The sequence below is a fragment of the Lissotriton helveticus genome, chromosome 4_1 (genome assembly GCF_964261635.1).
Source record: "Lissotriton helveticus chromosome 4_1, aLisHel1.1, whole genome shotgun sequence".
NCBI classification, from domain to species: Eukaryota; Metazoa; Chordata; class Amphibia; order Caudata; family Salamandridae; genus Lissotriton; species Lissotriton helveticus.
The window spans coordinates 1,739,907,954-1,739,928,181 of record NC_136063.1 but is presented as its reverse complement, the minus strand read 5'-3'; the positions used below and the strand labels follow the sequence as shown (position 1 = coordinate 1,739,928,181).

The window sequence follows — 20,228 nt, the reverse complement described above, 5'->3', positions numbered from 1 at the left end:
GCGCTGAGTGATGTTGTGGTGGCGACGAGTGATGCTGTGGCGTTCAATGATGCTGTGGTAGCGCATAGTGATGTTGTGGTGCCCCTGAGTGATGCTGTGGTGGTGATGAGTGATGCTGTGGTGGTGATGAGTGATGCTGTGGTGGTGATGAGTAATGCTGTGGTGATGCGATAGATAGATAGAGGGAGGGCGATAGATAGACAGATAGATAGAGTGAGGGCGATAGATAGACAGATAGATAGACTGAGGACGATAGATAGATAGATAGCGATAGATAGATAGAGTGAGGGCGATAGATAGAGTGAGGGCGATAGATAGACAGATAGAGTGAGGGCGATAGATAGACAGATAGATAGAGTGAGGGCGATAGATAGACAGATAGATAGATAGAGTGAGGGCGATAGATAGACAGATAGATAGATAGAGTGAGGGCGATAGATAGACAGATAGATAGACTGAAGACGATAGATAGATAGATAGCTAAATAGATAGAGTGAGGACGATAGATAGATAGATAGATAGATAGATAGATAGATAGATAGATAGATAGATAGATAGATAGATAGATAGATAGATAGATAGATAGATAGAGTGAGGGCGATAGATAGAGTGAGGGCGATAGATAGACAGATAGAGTGAGGGCGATAGATAGATAGATAGATAGCGATAGATAGATAGATAGATAGATAAGAGTAAGGGCGATAGATAGATAGCTAGATAGATAGATAGATAAGAGTGAGGGCGATAGATAGATAGATAGCTAGATAGATAGATAAGAGTGAGGGAGATAGATAGATAGATAGATAGATAGATAGATAGATAGATAGATAGAGTGAGGGCGATAGATAGAGTGAGGGCGATAGATAGAGTGAGGGCGATAGATAGAGTGAGGGCGATAGATAGAGTGAGGGCGATAGATAGAGTGAGGGCGATAGATAGAGTGAGGGCGATAGATAGAGTGAGGGCGATAGATAGAGTGAGGGCGATAGATAGAGTGAGGGCGATAAATAGAGTGAGGGCGATAGATAGAGTGAGGGCGATAGATAGAGTGAGGGCGATAGATAGAGTGAGGGCGATAGATAGAGTGAGGGCGATAAATAGAGAGAGGGCGATAGATAGATAGAGTAAGGGGGTGGTTGTGTGTGTTGTGTGTTGTGTTTGGTGTTGTGTGTGTGGTTGTGTGTGTGTGTGTGTGTGTGCAAGATCTTTTGACTATGTCAAGGTTATTTTAGACATGTTGCAAAGTAGCGAGGGCTACTGTGCATGGTCACTGCTGAGCAACATGTGTAAAAACATTGACAAAGCCAATATACCTCGCTTAGGCGGAACCCATTGGCTTTACTAATGGGTGTTTCTTCTATAGCACGTGCACACGATCATTCAGCATTCTGCACATCCGACTGCCAAATGAAAGGCAATATCTTCGTACATTTCAGCTATTCTGAGCAGAATTCAGGTGATTACCGGTGTTAAACACAAATTTACTAACCAATATCAGACGCAGGCTGCAATTTTATCACAGGTCATGCCATAGCTATCAAACTAAACTGGTAAGCACCCGAGCGAATACAGCAGCACTAATACATAATGATAATGTAAAGATTACTCATGTGAACTTGTCATGAGGTTGACTTTGGAAAGATGAACATCTGAGATGACCCAATTGCCAGCTAGATGCTCAGCTCTGTGTTTTCTCGCCTACCAATACGATTAAAATATAAAAAGTGCAGCCAGTTTACAACCAACTGTGTCCTGTTAAGCATCATTGCTACTTGCCAGTAGGAAATGTCAATTCATTAGCATATTAAAGGTCGTTTGCATAGAAAAATATTTTTCTTTGGTACAATTGGCTGTTCGTGCTAACCCCCATGTGCATGAAACAAATCTGCAAAATAAGTAGTCAAGCGAGAACCCTAAAATCTAATAGAAATGAAATTTTCAACTGGCGCTGCTGACCAGTACACGTCTGCATTTCTAGACTGAAACGAGAGTAACTAAAAGCGGATAATGTATACAAAACCGAAGGGTAAGCACTGCGCAATTGCAGACCAAACTTCTGGCTTATTTAGAGAAACTGAAGCTTGCCCATCGAGACATTTAACAAACAAACTAAATGTGCCTTTTAGTAGTCTAGAAATTTTTAATTTTTAATTCATATTCAGATGGTCGAGATCGATGTCTAATTTTGGGTTATGGGAGTCTAAAGATTAATATCCGATCATGGCTGTTCTCCAAGCTTAAAGCTCCTCTAGTGTAAATTTGTACTCGCTAGAGACTGACCTTGGTCTAAGTAAGCTCGTGAGCACATAGCTGTCGTTGGCCTGTCAGCTAGTTGTATATTTTTCCTGGAATCAGGCTTGCTTTGCCACACATTGTGATCACGCCATGTTTAAACTCGATTGAGAAGACAACATTCCTTACCTCTCTTAGGTTATTTATCTGTCAGAAGAATAACTTACCAGATAGCAACACAAGAGAGCAGTAACAACGGGAGGAGGGCGGGAAGAGGGAGACGGACTGCAGAGGCATGCACTCTAAGAGTGCGCGGCCGGGCCGCAAAGAACAAATAAAAAAAAAACGCAAGAAAAAACAAGGACAACAAGTCGGCCTGGAGCGCAGAACAGCCTTGGAAGAGACGCTGGAGGGCAGGAGCGTGACGCCGTGAGCATGCACGTTGGCGTTGCCTGCGGCTCGTGCCAGTGGCGGCGCCTGCAGTCTTCGCCGGTTTCTGGGAAGCGCGTCTTAGCAGCGCGTTAACAGACCGGAGTCTGCTCGTGCACCGGTCTGTACCACTTGGGGAGGCAACACAACCACAATAAGGCTTGCTGGCGACAGCGTTTTGCGCTGCAACGCCAGGCGAGCCCTAAAAAGGACTCCTCAGTAATTCCATTGTTCTGAATCCGTACTTCCTTGTTCTGGTCATTACATAACATCCACCCACCCACCCTTAGGATCCTTATACATGATGTAAGTGGAGGCAGATGAGATTTAGCAGAATTTGTTGTTTACAGGCAGTGCCTCTACACCCCTTCTCCTCCAGGAAGAGCCCTGATAGGCAGCAAGTTCACACCTGTGGCAAATAACCTTTCGGTGTGGGCCAGACCAGTACTGCAAAGGTGCTGGGGGTCATATGAATACTCAGAGCCAGCAGCTCCATGGGCCAGAATAGCCGTCAGGTTGGTCTTGTCAGTTATGTGTGTTTTCACTTTAGAAGGCCTCTATGCACTACATTTCCAGCACACTTGCGGAAGATGGAATTCCTCCCACGAGTGGCCATTCAATTCTTAGCACCTTGTTAAGCCTCTAAATCAGAGATTCTCTTTACTAAATGGTACTTGGGCCTAGGGCGAGCACCAAGAGAATCTGTCAGAAACCTAGAGTCTTATTTGACAATTTAAAACCAGAGAACTCCATCCTTCGCTCTCGCTATTGGCCATCATCCTGTAGGTGCTTAACGCAACAAGGCTTCCCTTCGAGCCCCAGCAAATGTCGACCCCAGTTATGTAAATTATGCAACTATGTCCCTGCTGCTTTTGAAGAAAGTGCCATACTAAAGGAGAAGTGGTGGCCTCGTGATGTTTGGGATGGGATCTACAAGACAGCGCCGCTAGGGTCAGTCACACTCATCTGTTGGCTACAGTGAGTTAACTAATGTTCTCGCAGCAACTCAGGAGACCACCGACAGTCCTGCTGAAGGAATAGCCAAGCAGGTGCAAGAAAGGACTCTGCAGAAGAAAGGAATAGCCATGGCCAATCACCCACCGGAGTGCAGACAAAGTCAATGGGACTACTGTTTTCATATCTTTTAAATGTGGTCTGCGCAGTTATATATAGGAAATGGGAGATGCATGCAGGCCTACCTGGAAATTACACATGAGGCAAGGTTAAGGCCACCATCTAAGCTAGCTGCGGTGCTGGTTTTTAGGTCGAGCCTAGAGGCACCACGCATGCACCGAGAGGCATGATGTATTGGAGTATGCACTTAAAGCCCGCCCATTCTCAGCCCATATTGGTCATTTGCTTGTGTCATTGTCCTTCGTAAATGCTGGCTTCTGATATGTAAATAGGCGTGTTAGTCCCTCCTTGGTACCACCTTGTCTGCATTGGTTACCTCCCATAACGACTGGACCTTTTGCTTGGCTTGTTACACATCTGCGTTATAAGTCGGTGAGCGCCATTTTGTTTATGGACTATTGGGGACAATGGCGGCTGCTTCTTGTATTTGAAGCACACCCACACAAGACAATGGAGGCTGCTTTTCGTATGGATTAATATGCCGCTCGAACTTCAAAAGTGGCTGGCCACTACCCTCACAGCACAATGGCGATGCTTTTTTTCAGGGACACTGCACTCAATTTTATTTATTTTTTTAACTTTATTTTTTAGCACGGCACCCACTTCAGGGATACAGCACTCTGTAATCAATAGGTCTCGCTTTTGCCAAACTTTAATGTTATGTTATGTTATGTTATGAAAATTTATTCAGCGCACAGCTGCTCCAGCGAAGGAGCGTCCTGGCGCTTGACAAGGTAACCAACACAACACAACTAGAAGGCAGCAGGCTAAAAGAAAACAGGCTCAAGGGAATAAAAACGTTTTTATGGCCCTACGAAATGAAAAGAGATTGTCAGAAGCTCGTATCTTTAAAGGAAGAGAGTTCCACAGGACCGCAGCCCTTACTCGAAATGAGCGGCCTCCAGCTCGGCTAAGTTTAAACCGAGGGACCACTACTAGATCCTGACCTAAAGATCTCAAAGAGCGGGTAGGGACGTAAGGCGTTAAAAGATTCATAAGAATCGGGGCAGAAGAGCCTTTAAGGATTTTATAGGACATGCAGAGGACTTTGAATAGAATCCTCTGCTTAACTGGAAGCCAGTGGAGAGAGCGTAGAGTGTTAGCAACGGAGCAAAACCTGGGCAGACCCACCACAGCTCTGGCTGGACACGCTGCAAACGAGTAGTTTCTGCTTGGTTCACCCCTACCAAGAGAGAGCTAGCGTAGTCGAGCCGAGAGATTACCGTTGCCTGCAGCACCAGTTGCCTGGTAGAGGCGTCAAAAAATTTCAATGCTGGGCTTAAACCTCGCAGAATGCCAAAGCAGCTGGCGGCAATCCTCTTGGTATGGGAGACAAAACTAAGGGCGGGATCTAGCCACACTCCAAGATTTTTTGTCTCCATTACCGGAGTCGGGGTAGGCCCCAGTTCCGGAGGCCACCATATGTCGCCCCAAAGTTCCGATTTCTTGCTGATGATCATTATCTCGTTTTTTTTTGCGTTCAGCTGGAGATAGTTGGAATTCATCCAGCTGGCAAGCGACCTCAGCCCGTTCTGAAACCTAGGGGCATCCAAATCAGAGTCCCCGCTAAGCGTGACCGCCAGCTGAGTGTCGTCAGCATATGAGACCATAGTCAAGCCCCATTGCTTGACGACATCAGCCATCGGCCTCACGTACAGATTGAATAACGTGGGGCTCAGCGAGGATCCATGAGGGACCCCCTGGTCCAGCGAATGGGATTTGGACTGATGGGGTGGAACAGCTACGCAAAAAGATCGATCGGCAAGAAAAGAACGGAACCACTGGAGGGCAGTCCCTGAAATACCAACTTCTTCCAAGCGCTGGAGAAGGATTTTGTGAGAGACGGTGTCAAAGGCGGCGCTAAGATCTAATAAAACAAGCGCCGCCGTTTGACCTGAATCCAACACCATGCGCAGGTGTTCCACCATGAAAAGAAGGGCTGTCTCCGTGCTATGATCAGCACGGAAACCATTCTGCGTAGGGTCTAAGATGTTTGCCCGCAGAAGATGATCAGAAAGGACTCTATTCACGTGTGCCTCCATAACTTTCGTCGGCCATGGGAGGATCGATATCGGACGGTGGTTCTCTGGTTTGAGAGGGTCCAAGCCAGGCTTCTTCAAAATAGGCGTGATTACTGCATGCTTCCAACTGGCAGGCACCATGCCAGTAGAAAGCGAGAGGTTAATCAGCGAACGCACCGGTAAAAGGTCAAAAGACGACGGGTTCCTGAAAAGGGACGGTCTTAATGGATCGGCCGGAGAGCCGGACTTAGTATGTTGGGCCAATTGATTAAAAACCTCAGGCGATAAACAAGGGAAGGTATGCAATACCGTATGTTCCTCGGGCCTAAGGGACGGTCCGGAGTCCAGTATGGAAATAGGAAAGGAACGACGGATGCCTTGGACCTTCTCAAGAAAGAAGTTTGCCAGTGCCTCACAATGTGCAATCGATCCAGAGTCGTTGACAGGGGCCTTTTTTGCCATTAAATCCTAAAGAGCCTTAAAGATAGATTTGGAGGGGTTAGAGCTGTTGCGGAACTCGAGAGAATAAAATGCCGCACGCGCTCTGCAGACCGCGCGATGATAAGATTTAATAGTGGCAAGATATGACACTTTTTTACTGGTGTCATAGGCTTTCCGCCACTCTCTTTCAGCGCGTCTGCACGCACTCTTTAATGTACGTAAAGATCCATCGTACCAGGGGCTAGGATCCCTTGCGCTACATTTGCTCAGGGTCACCGGAATAATAGAATCCAGGGCCCGGGTAATCCACTCACAAAAAAGGTTGTAGCCCAGTTCCACGTTGTCAAACGGGCCAAGTGGGTCCTCCGACAGGGTTCGGTACAAGTCCTCTAATCTAAGTTTGTTCCAGTGTCGTCTCGGGACCACTCTGGCCATAGGTTTAGAGGGGTGCTCAAACAGAGGGCACTGGATCCTGACCAGATAATGGTCAGTCCAGGCGAGCGGGGTAGAAGTTAAAACCCTAGCCTCTGTGAGATTGGTGAAAAAAGGGTCCAAGGTATGCCCTCCCACGTGAGTGGGGTAGGTAACCCGTTGAGACAATTGAAAGGCTTCCAGATCCGCCAAAGTACTACTAACAGCAGGGGTGGACAAACTCTCAAAATGGAGATTCAAATCCCCCAAGATGGAGAAGTTAGCACAGCCTACGGCCAGCATACCTATAGCATCAGGGAGAGCCTCCCTGAACGCCGCGTCACTACCCGGAGGACGGTACATTAACATGCCGGAGAAAGAAAACTGGGGACTGATAGAAATCTGGAAAGAAGCACTTTCACAGCCCGCAATTTTTAAACCTCTCCAGTCACAGGGATAGCATGATCTGACAGCAAGCGCTATTCCCCCGCCTCTAGTAGGGCGATTAAGCGTATATACCGAGTATTCCGGCGGAAAAGCCAAGTTAAGGATAGCTGTATCAGCCTCCTGCAGCCATGTCTCGGTGATACAAAAGATATCGGGGGACTCATCCTTAAGCAGGTCATAGATAGCCTGGTAGTGATTCACCAGCGACCTAACGTTCAGGTTCCAAATATTAAGCTTGCGTGGGAGGGATTTACTCCTGGGTACTGAGGATTTACCCATAGAGCGAGGAAGAGCGGGAGTACAGAGCGCCAGCCTACCGCATGCACACTGGTAGGGGCCACACAGTGGGCTCATAGGAACCACATCACAACTGGCGACCTGCTGTCCAATGGATAGTAAGTCATCTCTAGAATAGCATATCGGCGCACTCACCGCAGAACTAGCTGAACGAAGCTCAGACATGACCGGCATGATGATGAGCATGGCGCCCGCTTCAGAGACACCGAGCTCTGTAATCAATAGGTCTCGCTTTTGCCAAACTTTGACCTACTGGTATTGTCAATGACAATGTCTTTTAATATTATAAAAGGCATTGCCATTTACAATGCCAATAGCTCAAAATCTCGCAATTGCTAGACCTATTGCAGTGTAAATGCTTGTTAATTCTCTGTTTCTGCAGCCACACTCTATGTGCAGTGGCCCACACTGCACCAGTCTCACTGCGTCCACCACACACAACAGCTTCCTAGAAGCAGAGCTTTAAGTTGGTGGCTCTATGTTGGTAGCACAGAACAGATTCCTTTGTCTCTCAGTGTTTGACGCTCCCTGAGGTGATGTTGCAGATGCAATGGAGCTAAATGTAATCACATATAATAACTGACATTTCAAGCTGTTCAGATGATTGATCCAAAATGGCAATGATACTTTAAACAAAGCAATGAGTGAATGGCATTTCCAGCCAGCAATGACTGAAGGGGCTGGTCCAAAGCCACTTTCTGGGTTTTATTTTTGTATGTATTATAACAATAGTTCAGGCACATAGCCGTCTATAGAAGCACTAAAATGGAATCTGTGCTTCTCCTAGGAATAAAATAATAGCTACTTGGTTTGATAAAATATTTGAAAAGGCACAATTTGGAAAGAAATGAAAAAGCTGCTAGTAAAAGAATTTTAGATAGATAAGACCTATATGCACAGTTATAAGCATTGTTACCGTTTAAAATATAAATATTTATTTTTAATGCTGGGGCCTGAGAGAGAAAACAGCACTGGCTATAAATACGTGGTCCTTGAACACCTGAAGTAAAAGGAATTAAACCGTATGTACACTGTGCAGCTCTGCTGGGAAAAAAACATTTCTTAGACAATCATGTGTGGCCAGTGCTTAATTTGAGCCGGTGGGTTTTGGTGGGGCCCACCAATACCTATTTTTGGGGACTGGCACTTATTTTTCTTCATCGGACATTTAACTAGAGTAAGTGAAAGAAAAACACACCCAGGGGAAAGAAGGAAGAAGGGAAAGACGGAAAAAGCACCACGAAGGCAGAAAGCAGGTACCTGCAAGAATGAGATAAAGGAGCAGTGACTGGTAGTGGATTAAAGAGGGAAGAGGTGGATTCCAGAATAGGCAGCCTTGATATTCTGTGCGCCTACATGTAACGGCACCAGCGGCAGGCTTTTGAGCACCAGCATTCTTTTACAAATTAAGCATTGAATGTGGTAGATGGGATATGTTATACAGTGTCCAAACCAAATTTATATAAATTCAGAAGATGCTGATGGTGGCTACAAGACGACTGTGGTGATTCCATTGGATGAAAACGTATAAAGCAGCTATTACTGCGAGCTAATGAAGACATCTAACCTAATCAGAGATACTGTTGTAAAAAAAAGTCTCTTGGCGGAGGAAAAAACCACTAGCAGAGCCTACATCCAAAAAACCTTGCACAAATGCAATCTAGGGATGTTCCAAAGTCCTGATCACTCAATATAACCTTACTATAGGGAAACTCGTAGCTATCAGAAATCTCTTCTAACCAGAAAGGCCAACAGCACCTAAGACACAAACACTAGGTAACTTTGTGGGAAAGCCCATTACTGTAGCGCACTGAACCCATGGTCTTCATTTACACAGATGTTGAAGGATAGGTGCAAGATCCCAACCGTTATGAGGTTGACCCCTCCCTCCTCCCTGCTACAAGAAAACCCTTAACAACGAGATAAAGCCTTGTTATTTGGAGGCTCTGTAAACAAGCATTGGCATAGCCAAAAGGTTTCGCCTTTGGGACCTTATAAGTGTTTAGGCATGCAACAGTTAATGTTGTTGCACCAAGGAAACCTAAACACTTATAAGGTCCCAAAGGCGAGACCTATTGGCTAAAAAAAACGAATAATGTGTGTTTGCACCGTCACATGAAAACAGTGTTCTGCCTATGGGTGTGTCACGTGCCAGTGAGCTGGGGCTGTACTCCGGAGGTGACTGCCCTTTTACAAGTGACCATCAATGGACACTGACAAGCCCACCCATTGGACTCAATTTGCTGTTGCGGAAATCCATCATAACGGTGGAATGTTCATATTACCAAATGGTTGGATGCCACGTCATGCCAACTGTACCCACCCAGAAATGTGGATGACTCCACGTCCGTGGCATTCAGAGTTTGTGAAGTATGTTTGTATAGCCGGCAAATTTTGCAGGCACCCAGCAGTGGCCCTGGATGCCCCAGGGATGAGGATTTCAAGTTTTAGTTTATCTCTTGGGGAAAAATAGTTTTTAAACCATCACCCTGCAGTTGACCTTGAGGCCACCAGATACAGCTTCGGCAGTCAGAACAACTTCCCTGGGTAATCAGTCAATAAAATGAGGCTACGATGCTCAGGAGACGTCCCTAGCCTGTGTATGCCCTGCTCATCCTCGGAGGCAGAACTAAATCAAGTGCACGCCCGTGTCATCCCCTCAGAGGAGGAGTAAGTGCGCGCCTGTCTCTCCCTCTCAGAGAGGAGTAGGTGCGTGCCCGTCTCACCCCCTCAGAGAGAAGTAAGGGTAGGTGCAAGTCTGCCTCACCCCCACAGAGAGGAGTAAGGGTAAGTGCACATCCGCCTCACCCCCTCAAAGAGGAGTAAGTGCATGTCCGTCTCATTCGTCAGACAGTAGTAAGTGCAACCTGCTGCTGCGCGTCGGTCTCATCCTCTCAGACCGGAGTAAATACAGTCTACACATGCCCGTCTCACTCGTCAGACAGGTTTAAGTTCTGCCTGTGCATGCCCTTTTGTTGCCCTTAGACAGCAGTAAGTGCGGCCCGCTGCTGGGCGCCCGTCTCGTCCTCTCAGACAGGAGTAAGTGCAGGCTGCTGCTGTTTGAACTCTCGCTCCGTACCCCACAAGCGGGTCGGGGTGAAAGGGCACGGGGGCGCTGCTGCGGTCGCACACGCATGCCACTTAGTATGTGCTTCTATTTAGACGACCAGCGCCTGCAGACGTACAGTGACAGCACAGTGATGGACACCCCGTGGAGATTGCAATTAAAAGGAGTCTCAGCCCTCTTAGCTTTCGTTACTCTTCGCTGTGCCCATTAACCGCTCCCAGGATGGGTCTGGCTTGGGGTTTCCAATGGCATTGCTGTCTTATTGACGTGCCGGTCCAGATGCACAGCTGTCTGAACATTCATCCTTCCCTCCTCGAGGCGCTGTGCATCCCAGGGGCCACACACACTGTGTGAATTGTAGGAGGTTGGAAGTAAACCAACATCCTGTGATTCAGGGCAAATCACTTGTTCTCCTGTGCCTAACAAAAACAAGCATTGGTATAGCCAACAGGTCTCACCTTTGGGACCTTATAAGTGCTTAGGCAGATCTATTGGCTTTGCTAATGTTTAAGCTAAAAGTGAAACTACCGTCTGTGAAAGGACTAGAAATCAGGGATGTAGGACTGAGGCAATGTAGTGAGAGTTAAGGAAGAGCACTGAATTGACAACAGAGGAAAGGTGGTATAAACTAGGGAAGAAGGGCACAAGCAAAACCACGAGCCTCCCAGCAAACCTTGAAAAAGTTATTTAACTTCTCTGTTCCATCCTGTGGCTACTGCCCCAGGCCAACATAAAAAAATAAACCAAATACAAGCTGTCCAAAGAGTTTTAATGCGGATGGGCCTGCAGCAATTTCTGATTGGTCCCTGCAAATGAGAAATAAATACAGGAAACAAAAAAAAAAAGGAAAAGACGACGGCAAGGGGAGGCAGCAGTGGGGAGCAGCAATAGAGAGCGGGAAGATAGGCGGTGGCAGCAATGGGGAGAAACCAGGAGATAGGGTGAAGCAGAAAGCAAAGCAGAACACACAAGTGAGAAAGCAATGCAGGGGAGAAGCACACGAGGGCAAACGCAACACAGAGGAGGGCAGGGGCACACGGGCGAAAGCAACACAAAGCATGTGCAAATAAAAAGCAAACAAATGAGACTGACAAAGCTTGAAGCTGACAATGCCTTTCGCGACTGGGCAGCTTGTGCTGTCTGGTAATGAAGAGCTAAACAGGTTCCTAGGGAAAGAGAAAACATAGGGTCTCTTCTAGCCACTGCTCGCTCCCGCAAGGGAATAGACAAACGTGCATGCGTTGCCATTCAAAGCAATGCAACACGTGCACGTTTTTGCCCGCAAAGCTGTGCCGACTACTAAAGGTCTTTTTCCTATGAAGCGCATGCGCGTTGCGTAGGCAAGACCTAAAAATGACAGAAGTTGACCTATATTCGAATCATACAGCGTAAAACGTCACAGACTTTTGCCGTCTTTGAAAAAGGAAGAAGTCATTCTTAACCAGTTACTAGGGACAAAACCAGTGCTTAATTTGTAAAAGAGTAAGTGTTGGTGCCCAAAGTTTTGCTCATAAGCCGCAGCCAAATCTATCTAATGTCTGGGTGGCGAATGCCAATGCTGTGGTAGTCTTAATTCCACCTCATAACCCTTTCATCCATCACCAGACACTGCCTGCCCTTTTACTTCACTCTTTTAAGTTCTTTTTCATCCTTGCTTTCTGCCTTTGAAAGGTTTTCGAGCTTTCTCCTTCGCCTACTTCCCCCCTGTTGTGTTTTTCTCTCTCTCTCGTTCTCTGGGCTAAGACTGATGAGATAAATGAGTGCTGATCCTCAAAAGTGAGTGCCAGTGGGTCACACCTGCAACCACCGGCTCAAATTGAGCACTGAGCAAAACTCTGAACCAAAGTATTCAATTCAAAGGTTCTGCAGTTAATCTTCAGGCAAATAGTTTTTAATATTTTGTAATATTGTATAAGGATGCTTTGTGTGTAAAAATCTGCCCATCACACTCAATCAGCCTTTTATCTCCTAATGTGTGCAGCTCTGAGAGTTTACAGTAGGCTAAAACTGTACTTGTCCATACTGCACCTGTACAGCTGTGAAAATGATGCCTTTGTTAAGACTGCAGTTATACCACCGACCTCCTCTGGCTTTCCATCCATCATGGACAACAAAACCTGAAAGAATACCAAAAAAAAATCATTATTTGAACTTTAGTGGAGAATCAACAGAGCTTACAATTTGTTGCGATGAAAACTACTCAAAGGGTCCCTAAATAAGTCACACCAGTTTTCCTAATTCAGTTAGCCCTATCCAACATCCAACATGATGTGATTGCTTAATGACTTATCAGCCACATCAGAATCTGTAATGGTTTTCTGTAAGCTACGACCTCTTACCTAGTGAAGTATTGCAGTCTGAGGCGCAGGGTAGTTAATACAGTTGAAGTGTATTCAGTCCAATGCCTACACCCACGACCAGTAACATCCGACATATGCAGATCTCCGCTGCAACTGGCTCTGTTGCTGGGAGACCTGCAGTTGCCGTTCCACTACCCAAGCGTGGAACCATCGTTGAATAATAATATATGCTTCTACACAACTAATGTCGGTCTCGAGGAGGCAGCATGCGCCGCCCTCACAAAGAGCGAGGGAACCAACTATATCACAACATTTCCCCCTTCAACAGACATAAGAAGAAGAAATGAAAAAGTAAACTTATGTAATACATAAATGTGTTCAATACAGGATTGAGTATGGAGATGTAAGAAACTTTGTCCTACAACATACAAAGTAAAAATATAAAGTTATTCCAATATTTAATCATTAAATTTGCAAGGTAATTTCCTAGAGCGAAAATTCTTTCCGTTGACGGTTACCTCACCATAGGCAGTCACAGAGGACAAAGCATCTTGGAGTGTCCTCGAATCACCTTTAGACATTGTGGTACCAGCATCAGAATTAGAATTTGTTGCCATGAAACTTACTCAAAGGGTCCCTAAATAAGTCAGCCCAATTTTCCTAATTCCATTATCCCTAGCCAACATCCAACATGATGTGATTGCTAAATGACTTGTCAGCCACATCAGAAACTGAAATGGTTTTCTGTAAGCTACAACTTCTTACCTAGTGAAGTATTGCAGTTTGAGGCGCAGGGTAGTTAATAAAGTTGTAGTATATTCAGTCCAATGCCTACACCCAAAACCGGGAACTCCTGACATATGAAGATCCCTGCCGCAACTGGCTCTGTTGCTGGGAGACTCGCAGTTGCCTTTCCACTACCTGAGCATGAAACCATAGTTCAATATATACATATGCTTCTACACAAATAATGTTGGGTCTCGAGGAGGCAGCATGCGCCGCACTCACGAGGAGTGACGGACCTAACTATATCACAACATTTCCCCCTTCAACAGACATAAGAAAGAAGAAATGAAAAAATAAACTTATGTAATACATAAATGTGTTAAATACAGGGTTGAGTATGGAGATGTAGCCAACTTTGCCCTACAACATACAAAGTAAAAATACAGGCTTATTCCAATATGTAATCATTAAATTTCAAAGGTAATTTCCTAGAGCGAACATTCTCTCTGTTGACGGTTACCTCACTTTAGGCAGTCACAGGGAACAAAGCATCTTGGAGTGTCCTCGAATCACCTTCAGACACTGTGGTACCAGCATCAGAATTAGAAACTACAGTAACTTGTAACCTATCATAAGATTGTCTCTTATCCGCATTAAAAGTAGAACGTTTCTTGATGCTGTCTGCATGTGAGCCAGTGAGTAGGACCAAACTCCTCTTGTTCTACCGAACCCCGGTTTTCAAAAGGGCAGAACCTTTGCTCACCTGAATGACTAGTGAAGGTGAAGAGTACCTAGACGTTCCTTTCATTACTCTTTTGTGGTTTTTGATTAGAGCCCAATAACCCACCTTTAAAGACTCATTTTTAACATGCTTACCAGAGTCGAAGTGAGACTTCATAAGGTTTTGTTTAACCCTGGATCTAATGGAATCCAGAGATTCAATTTCTTGATAACTTTTGCTTGATAGCCAATTAGGACAGAAACTGGAGTGCACTTTCCTTCCTTTGAGCAAAGCAAAAGGAGCTGTGAGTGGCGATACCTATGACCAAATTGTATTCTTTAAGAATCCTTGAACATTTAAAGCGGAGGACACTGCAGTCTGCACCCCATTCTTTACCTTTCTGTTCCCCCTTTCAACTAGGCCATTGGAGGTGGGTGAGTAGAGAGCCACTTTAAGATGTTGAATATCATTGTGCTTTAAAAACCTACACATCTGTTGTGAAATTAAATGGGACCCATAGTCTGTGACAATTGTCTTTGGTGGTCCTTCCAATTTGAAGACATGTTCTAAACATTTTATGGCGTTTACAGTAGTAGGACCATCACAAAACCAGTAAAACATCCATTTTGAAAAAAAAATCCACTATTAAAATAAAAAACAAATTCTCAACAGGCAACACATATAGGACCAGAAAATTAGAGATCAACTTGCTCCTAGGTACCTTTTGGAAATAGTACAAGATGTAGGGGAGTGTTAAAGATTTTCTAACGTTTGCCGGCATTCCACACAACTTTCAATGGTTAATCTAACTTGACTGTCCAGAGAAGGCAGCCAATAAAATTGATTACGGTGCGGATATGTTTTGGTGACCAATATCACAAATTCTTTACACACAGGGTCCTAGGGAAAATATTTAAAGACCAGGCAGTATTTTATCCCCACACTGAACTTTAAAAAACAAACAAAGAAACTACCGGTCTGAGAACAGAGAAATAAGGACAGCAAAAAAGCTAATGTGTCTAGGTCAGAAAAATGTTCACAGCCAGAATAAAATCCCATCAGCCCACCGTGGTGGCAAATGTCATCATCTGGGAATACCTCTTTGTTGCAAACCTAGTGCAACCAAAGGCTGTGCTCTTCTAAGCATTAGAAGGGAACACAAGATGTAATAACAGTGGCCAGATTTAACTTGGTTCAGATCCCAGAGAATGGTAAAACTAATACTTCTTTGAAGGGGGTGCTGATAATTTGCAGTGCATGTAAGTGAAAGTGAAGAAGGGCAGTTATTTAAAATTGGCTACTAGGATACAGAACACTTTTAATAAGCACTATCCTAGTGTCAAACATAAAAACAGTGCGTATACAGTTTGAAAGGATAACTGTAAAAAGTCCGATAGAATGACAGATCTACATGTTTCAGCCTTAGGATTAGGTAAATCCAGGCTTTCATCAGGACCATTAGAACGCTACTGCAATATTGTGCATACAATCTGTGAAAGTAAATAAAAAATCTCAAAAGGAAAAATGGTTGGTTCGATACACCCAACCATAACCAGGGTATCCCGAAAGTGGTCAAATATCACAGGATTCTTGAACTCATTCCAGTCTTTAAGCGGGAGTACTCCTCACCTCACCTGGCATCTGCTCAGGGAATGAGGCACCGCTCTGTCCGTCTGTACCCAGAGCTGAACTGAGCTGAAGGGGAGGTGCTCACTTTTTACAGTTATCCTTCCAAACTGTTTTTATGTTTTACACTAGAAAAGCACTTATTAAAACAGTTCTGTATCCTAGTAGCCAATTTTTAATAATTTCACTTCTTCACTTTCACTTACATGCACTGCAAATCATCAGCACCCCCTTCAAAGAAGTATTAGTTTTACCATTCTCTGGGATCTGAACCAAGTTAAATCTGGCCACTGTTAAATACATCTTGTGTTCCCTTTTAATGCTTAGAAGAGCACAGCCTTTGGTTGCACTAGATTTGCAACCAAGAGGTAATCCGAGATGATGAGATTTGCCACCACGGTGGGCTGATGGGATTTTATTCTGGCTGTGAACAGTTATTTTTATGACCTAGACACATTAGCTTTTTTGCTGTCCTTATTTCTCTGTTCTCAGACCGGTAGTTTCTTTGTTTGTTTTTTAATGTTTTGGTGACCCCCAAGTGACCATGATGAGCTGTCTGAATGGTTTCTTTGTGCAGAATTTCTGGAGGGATGAAAAGTTTGTGATGCATCACTACCTCATCAACAACCGACAGTTCAGGCGTCACAAAAGAGAAATTCTTAATTTCACCAGAAAGAGTCCTGCTCTCTGGCCACCCTTTATTAATGAATTATTTGACCTTATCGGGGTTAGAATCTCTGGAACACGCCTCTCTCCAGGTCCCTTCAGAAATGGGGGCACACTCCAGAACAGCATCCACTGCCACAACAACACACACCGTATCTTCTGTATCATTCTCTTCACACTCAAGAGACATACGGGATAAGCAGTCTGCTCTAAGGTTCTTCCCACTGGGTAGATGCTTGATGATAAAATGATACTTTTTTTAATGTGGAGAGTAAACGTACTAACTTGACGGAAGCCTTATTAGTTCCTCCGCTATTGAGAATGTACATTAGTGGTTTGCGATCTGTAAATACTTTAAATTCACGACCCCAAATGTATGACCTGAACTTGTGTATTGCTCAGACACATGCAAGTGCTTATCGTTCAATAGCACTGTATCATGTTTCAGCAGGTTGTAGTGATCTGGAAGCAAATGCAACAGTGTGTTCCTTGCCACACACCAATTAAACAAGTACAGCACCAAGTCCCGACAAGCTTACATCAACATTCAAAAAACATTTGCATTCATCCTGAAAGGGTTGCAAAGCTGGTGCCAACTCCATGATTATTTAGACATTGTCAAATGTGCTCTGCAATTCTTCACTCCATAGGAATCTAGTACTTTTTCTAAGTAACGCTCTCAAATGTTCTACTATTTAAGTGTACACAGGCACCAATCGAGCATAATATTCGGCCACCCTTAAAAATGAATGTAAAGCATCACTATCTTTAGGTGGAACTGCTTCGTGTATTGCTTTGATTAAGGACAATTTAGGTTTGATTTCTTCTGGGGACAAGGTGTGTTCCATATAGTCAAGTTCTTGAACACCAAACTTACATTTCTCATGTCTAATGGTCATACCAGCATTGCATAATTTTGAGAGAACTTTGAACAATGTGTCATTGTGGGCCTCAAGACTGCTAGCGTGCACCATAATATCATCCTGGTAACTCGAACTCAGGGAATGTTTTTGAAAAGGATATCCATGAGCCTGTGGAAAATGCTAGCAGCGGAGGCCAAACCAAATGGAAGCCTGAGGTACCTGAATGCCCCAAACGGACTCCAAAGGTTGTAAGTTCCTGGGACTCGACACTAAGAGGAATTTAAATCTATTTAAGAGATTTATTTTGAGCCCCCCAGACCAGCCAAAAGTTCATGAATTCTGGGGAGGGGATTACAATCTACATGGATATTACTATTTAAGGAGCACAAGTCGGCACAAAGTCTCACCTTCCCAGACTTTTCACAAACAACTACAATGGGAGATACCCTAGACGATCACATGGAACGATAATTCCCTCTGAACAAAGATTCTTCATAACTTCTTTTAAATCCTCTCTGACACTCAGAGGCAAAGGTCGTACCTTATGTACCACAGGTTGAGCATTTGCTTTTAACCGAATTTGGTGCTCAAATCCTAGCACGGTATCTATTTTGTCAGACGAAACTGGGGTAAATTGGCTAATGATGGTTTCAATAGCTGGAGAGGTACCTGGAAAAGTAGGTTTGTTAGAGTCTACTATAACACCTACAGTACAAATGTCACCTTATAGTAGAGCACCTTGCACAACAGGATTATCCAAACCAGGTTTTAGGTAAATTCCCATTTTAGCTAGATCTTGCCAGCCTACAATGTTCCTCCCTTTGATGGCTACATACACTTTAGTAAAGGTATGCCGGCGTAGACATACTACTTTAGATCTAAAATAACCAAGCATGCCAATTACAGTTTCTCCAAAGGCTTTGGGGTTGACATCAGTCTGAGAAAGCATTACAGAATCATTTGATTTCTCCTGAAACGTAATATCAGATAAAATTGAAAGTGGCGATCCAGAGTCAGCCATAACTTGAAGTGGTGCACCACCAATTATGGCATCACACCGTGGCCCCTTTGCATTGCGTACTCCACTTATTGTGTACCTTCAATTGTTAAAACCACATTACTAAGCTTCTCAGAACAGAACATAACAAGTGTATTTGTAAAGCGCATGATTACCCAAAGGTGTCCTGGCGCTGAATAACAGATGTTTATTGTTGCCCAACTCAATGGTACTCATTTTATCGACCTCAAATGGATGAAAGGCTGAGTGGACCCGCCGGGGTTTGAACCTGTGACCATGAGGTCAAACACAGGCCCCTGCAGTGGCTGCTTTAGTCCACTGAGCCACCAGACCCAGCTAACAAATGTGAGCATCTTCATTGATGTCAATGCTGTTGATCTTGGTTGATCTTTTAGTACTCTTGCAAACAGCCTGGAAATGTCCATTTGTTTTGCATGACGTGCATCTTTTTTCAATGGCGGGACAGTTGGGAGAACTGCCAATATGAGATTTTGACTCACATCTAAAATATATAAGAGATTTCTTAAATCGAGGTTGTCCAGGATTGTTGCCAGCAGATATAGAACTGATGGTATCTTCAGCGTGTAAGTCAACTGAGCTGACTGATTGTCCTTCATGAATGAGTCTAGATGAAACCATTGAACGTTCTATTACTTATGCCAAATAAATAGTTTCGGAAAAAGTGGGGTTTCTACAACTTAAAGTCTTTCTTGAACTTTTTTTTTTTTTTTTTTTTAAATCTTTATTGATAGGAAGGCAGAAAATATAAGTACAATAATACATTCTGATGTCAGTGTCACATAAGCGTTGGTCAGTATCAAGAGAGACAGATAGCATATATCGCGTAATAGTATGGGACATCTGTTGTCCTGCTGCAGGCATGTAAAAAAATTCCAGCAGTTATTCCGCACAGATTCTGTCTAACCTGCATATCAGAGCGACTTTGCCCTTTGTGATCCGCCCAATTACAACACATTCATTAGTTCCTAGTAAATTCAACTAACAAAAAAGAAACATAACAAAACTTCAACAGTTGTCATCACTCAATATAGAGGTATACCCGTACACAGTTGGTTATTTAGTCACTGCACACAACCAGTTCTTTATCAAAGGTGTTAGCGTACCCTCGCTCCGCCCCAATACGAACCAGAGGTCATTACGCATGCCATCCCTCCCTAGTCCTCCTCCTCCTCTGAGCCCATGTCCCCATCCTCTGGCAAAGGGTCACATGGTTCTCCCCTGTATTCATTCCAGGGCTTCCACACCTTATTCCATTTACGGGGGCAGGCCCGTAGGACGTACACCGCCCGTTCCCTCACCATAAGTAAGTCCATATTCCTGATCCATCCAGCCACCGTAGGCAACTCCGGGACACCCCATTTTTGTGCTATGTCCCGCTTGGCCACCGTCACGGCCAATGTGACCCAAAGCTGTCCATACCTATTTAGGTCATTAGGGTCCCAAATGTTCAATAGGCACTTACGGGGCTCAGGCAGGATTGACAGTTTAATAGCCTGGGAGACTGTGCGCATAATTTGCTTCCATACTTCTTGGATCAATGGACAGTCCCACAATGTGTGGAACAGAGCACCCTCCTCCCCGCAGCCCCTAAGGCAGAAGGGGTGTGGCGCCCTCTGTATCCTGTGAAGAAGTGTCCTGGTGTAGTACGTGCGATGTAGAATCTTGAGTTGCACTAACCTGAACCTAGCCGAGATGCCCACCTCCCTCGGTGATGCAAGCGCCTCGTTCCACTCTGAGTCATCTAGCTCGCCTAGTTCTCCTACCCATCTCTCTTTGAGTTTCTGCGTGGGATCTTTCAGGTTGTTAAC

At 44.6% G+C, this 20,228-nt stretch overlaps 1 protein-coding gene across 3 annotated transcripts in view; it reads right to left on the bottom strand.

Moving 5' to 3' along the window:
* Positions 1-20,228, bottom strand: part of TYW2 (tRNA wybutosine-synthesizing protein 2) — a 228,030-nt gene that overhangs the window by 190,590 nt on the left and 17,212 nt on the right. For 2 of the 3 annotated variants that reach the window (XM_078688421.1, XM_078688418.1), the window contains exon 2: positions 12,508-12,596. In XM_078688421.1, the coding sequence (XP_078544547.1) occupies positions 12,508-12,584 (77 nt within the window). In that variant the 5' untranslated portion in view covers positions 12,585-12,596. Of the gene's footprint in view, positions 1-12,507; positions 12,597-13,544; positions 13,677-20,228 lie in introns of those variants that run through there. The other variant, XM_078688420.1, reaches the window with a different exon arrangement.